A 3,481-nucleotide genomic window follows, 5' to 3' on the forward strand; every position below is an offset into this window, starting at 1 on the left:
TAGTACTCTGGTCAATTTGTCAAGTACATCTGCAAGTCATTCTGGAGTCAACAAATGTTTTTGTTTAATCTTAACAGCACACACTGAGCCTCACTGAATGGAATCCAGCTCACATCCAAGTGACTGAATATTCAAGACAAAAAATACTAAGTTCCAGGGCCAGATTTTGTTCTGTATGCAATAATTCCATTATATTGGAATTTAAATGTTGATGTTGCCCTTTCTGAATTGTCTGGCATTGTCTCTACTTTCAGGCCATTGGTTCAACGATTTCATTCTCTGAACCAAAGAACTCCATGTAGTTTTTACTTCTTACTGTATCATTTTAACAATGTTGCAAAAAAAACCTTCCCTTTCTTTAGGCATTTAAAAAAAACTTTCAAGATTCACAGATCAAGTTGAAGTAATGCTCTGGTATCAAGGGTCATAAAGTCACTTTAAAAATAAATTATTTTTGCAGTGTTAAATTGTCTCATCCTAATAACTTAACGGAATTAAAAATATACTATGCTTCTATTTAAAATTTCAATTTATTGCATATGACTGACTTTAGACAAACAGGCCTGGAGACCAATGTTGTTATGCAGCAAATACAAATAGGTAGCAGCATGGGTAAGCTTCCTACGCACTACTGCACTCAAAAAACTCCACTGCATTCTGGAAGGGCTTCTTGAAGAGGAGAGGGACAGCCATCTCCATCCCAACAGCATGGGTCTGAAATGCAGACTTCTGGGGACTAAAAGTTTAGCGAGGGACCTCCATTAATTTCAAGTAAGCCAAAAGAGCCATCAACGCAGCAGCTCCTGATAACTACTGAATTGTAAAGAGTCTTGATCAACAACTTACAATGACAGTACACGCCCCTCAAGTCAGCCGATTTTCTAAAAGTTCTTTCTTAAAAACTGTATTTGGTACTTGCAGCTTATCTAGCAAGCAGGAACAGTTAAGACAGAAGTATCATACAGGTTTACAGAAAACTGGTCATTACAAGAAAACTTTAAAAATCTGAATGCAGACAAGAGGAATGTCACTTTTCTTTAAACCTTTCTTTTAAAAGATGAATACTTTCATATTCTATTGTTAGCCCTTACTGTGTAACATACTATAATCAAATAAGTTATAACCATGAAAATGCATTTCTACTGAACTCATTCTAAAAACTAAAACCCACTACTCATCCTCACTTGTCAGGCTGGTTTCTAGCCATTTAGAGAAAAAAACCCAAACAAACAAACAAAAAAAAAATCGCAATCAGAATCACAATCTACATAGCTTCTGAAATGGGGTAATTATGTGGAGGAGAGCCCCCAGTGTGACAGTTATATGCGAGTAACTTTCACACCAATACATGCACAACACTCCGTAATGGTAACAGGTACCATCAAATAACTCTCCCACTACAGGAGCTAGAACATTCTGTATATTTGCTTAAATAAGGTTAAGAAATCTATAGTTTTGGTCACATCTTAACACACTGTAGAATACAGATTTTCTTATTTATGCTTGCCCTGTCCTGTTGGGTAACTTTTTTTAAAAACTAAAAATAAAATGCAATAAGAATTCCCCAGTACAAAAAGACTCTAATCAATCATCTAAACGTCTCTGTTAGTATATGTGTACTTATGGGATTTGGTCTGCTTCCTTTTCTGAAAAAAGGAAAAAAGCCTCATTTTGTCCTAAGAGTTCCACTTTAACATGAACCTGTAGTCAGCCCAAGGTACCCCCTCAGCACCAAACCACCACTGTGCTACTCATCTTTGTATTTCTTCCTTCTAAGCACTGTTCCCAATGAGCACAGCTCCACATACAAGTAACTGGCAGAAAGCAGACATTTAATCCAAGTCTCTTTCCAATGAGGAAGCCAAGTCTCCGAAGGACGAATCCTGAACTATGTACATAAGCCCTCTCAATAAACGCAAGCTTTATTTGTACTAGTAAAGCCAGATTATACCAGTGGTGTAAACACAGTTATAAAGATAAAAATGTGCTTCTACTAGGAGACAAGTATAAGGCACATTTATATGCCTCTATAATTGTGGCCACATTAGTGATTATACTAATATAACTACACTGGTAAAAACCACAGCTACTATTCAAAACTTTTTGGATCAGGGCTTGGCAATCAAGTGCCTTATGACTGCTCAACCAAGCATAAATTAACACTGCCTCAAGACAACAAATCCTCCCCAGCCGTCTATATTCAGATATGTGTCACTCAACCATTTCTAGGGCCGTTTTTAAATTAAGCTGCAATTGGTCTTGAGATGTAACAGTATCACTTCCTCCCAGGTAAGTTATGCTGTTCAAAGGGCTTGCTGTGCAAGAGCCATAGATCAACTTCTACTCAATCTAAGACTTACATGGTAAAGAGCTATCACTTCCAGGCAGTGACAAGCCACTGCTACTCTTTTTTTTTTTTTTTTTTTTTTCTTAATTTTGATGTTTTTTTCTTCAGAAAGTTATGATATTCAGTTTCTCTTGATCTCAAATAATGCCAAATATAGGTTAACTCATGCCAGGCATGGACATTGACAATGTAGCAAGTTAACAAAGCTGCTCAATCCCATCTTGTGACCCAAGCATAAATAAGCTAAACATACAGTGGGTACCATTAGACACTGGACATCTACCACCTGCAATATTTAGTTATACTGCAGCTGAATTACAAAATAATCAAGCACTGACTGGTGGTGCTTTAAATGTCCATTCTTACAACAGAACCCATGTAGCCAAAGAAAATGTTTTTTACAATAAAGATCTGTGCCCTCGTTTAATGGTAAACCGTGAATGACTGCGCAGTAGTCTTCTCTTTCGGTACTCAGAAGTAAACTGCTCCCATCTGTAATCTTTCAGTTGTGATCTCCTTTTCCGGCATCTTGAACTGTAGGAAAACAAACACACACCAAAACTTCCCCCCCCTAAGATCACCTTTCCCTCTCCCAAGATTTTTAAAATAAAAAAAAAAAAAAAGAAAAGAAAAAGAGAGAGTTCGACACCATCTTCTCCTGTGTTCACTCAGCCCAGTTAGGTTGGAGAGCCACGACTTTTACTCTGGAGGGTAATAAGAAATGTACACATGAATGCCATTTTGTACAGTTGACATACTCTATGAGCTGGTTGACTCTAAGCTTGATTTGGTCCAGTCTCCTGTTGCTGCATCTCTTAGGAAACATTAGTTATAGGTTTGTACTTCTTGAATCTGGTCCATTCACCAGTAGCGTAGTTCATTTCAAAGACCGTATCAACCAACATAGTGGTGCTGCCAGTGCCATCTGCCTTTGGTAAATCTTCTGTATGCTCACTAAGTTTAATTTGGATGATGTCACCTTGCTCTTGGCAAGGATTCTCTGTGAAAACAAGAACAGGAGCAACTTGATGGAGATTCTAAAACCTAAGATGAAAAAACCCCAAACCCAAACAAACAAACCCCAAACTGAGCATGTCACTAATACACATAGCCACACAACAATTTCCCCCCCCC

The 3,481-nt window shown here is 37.7% G+C and overlaps 1 protein-coding gene across 2 annotated transcripts in view; it reads right to left on the bottom strand.

The window, feature by feature from the left end:
- Nucleotides 1-3,481, bottom strand: part of NELFA (negative elongation factor complex member A) — a 25,757-nt gene continuing 22,276 nt past the window's right edge. For both annotated transcript variants that reach the window (XM_035898658.1, XM_009643184.2), the window contains one exon: nt 1-3,347. In XM_035898658.1, coding sequence (XP_035754551.1) covers nt 3,163-3,347 — 185 coding nt within the window. In that variant the 3' untranslated portion in view covers nt 1-3,162. The remainder of the gene's footprint in view (nt 3,348-3,481) is intronic.

The sequence above is a fragment of the Egretta garzetta genome, unplaced genomic scaffold, assembly GCF_000687185.1.
Source record: "Egretta garzetta isolate BGI_Z169 unplaced genomic scaffold, ASM68718v1 scaffold107, whole genome shotgun sequence".
Lineage (NCBI taxonomy): Eukaryota > Metazoa > Chordata > Aves > Pelecaniformes > Ardeidae > Egretta > Egretta garzetta.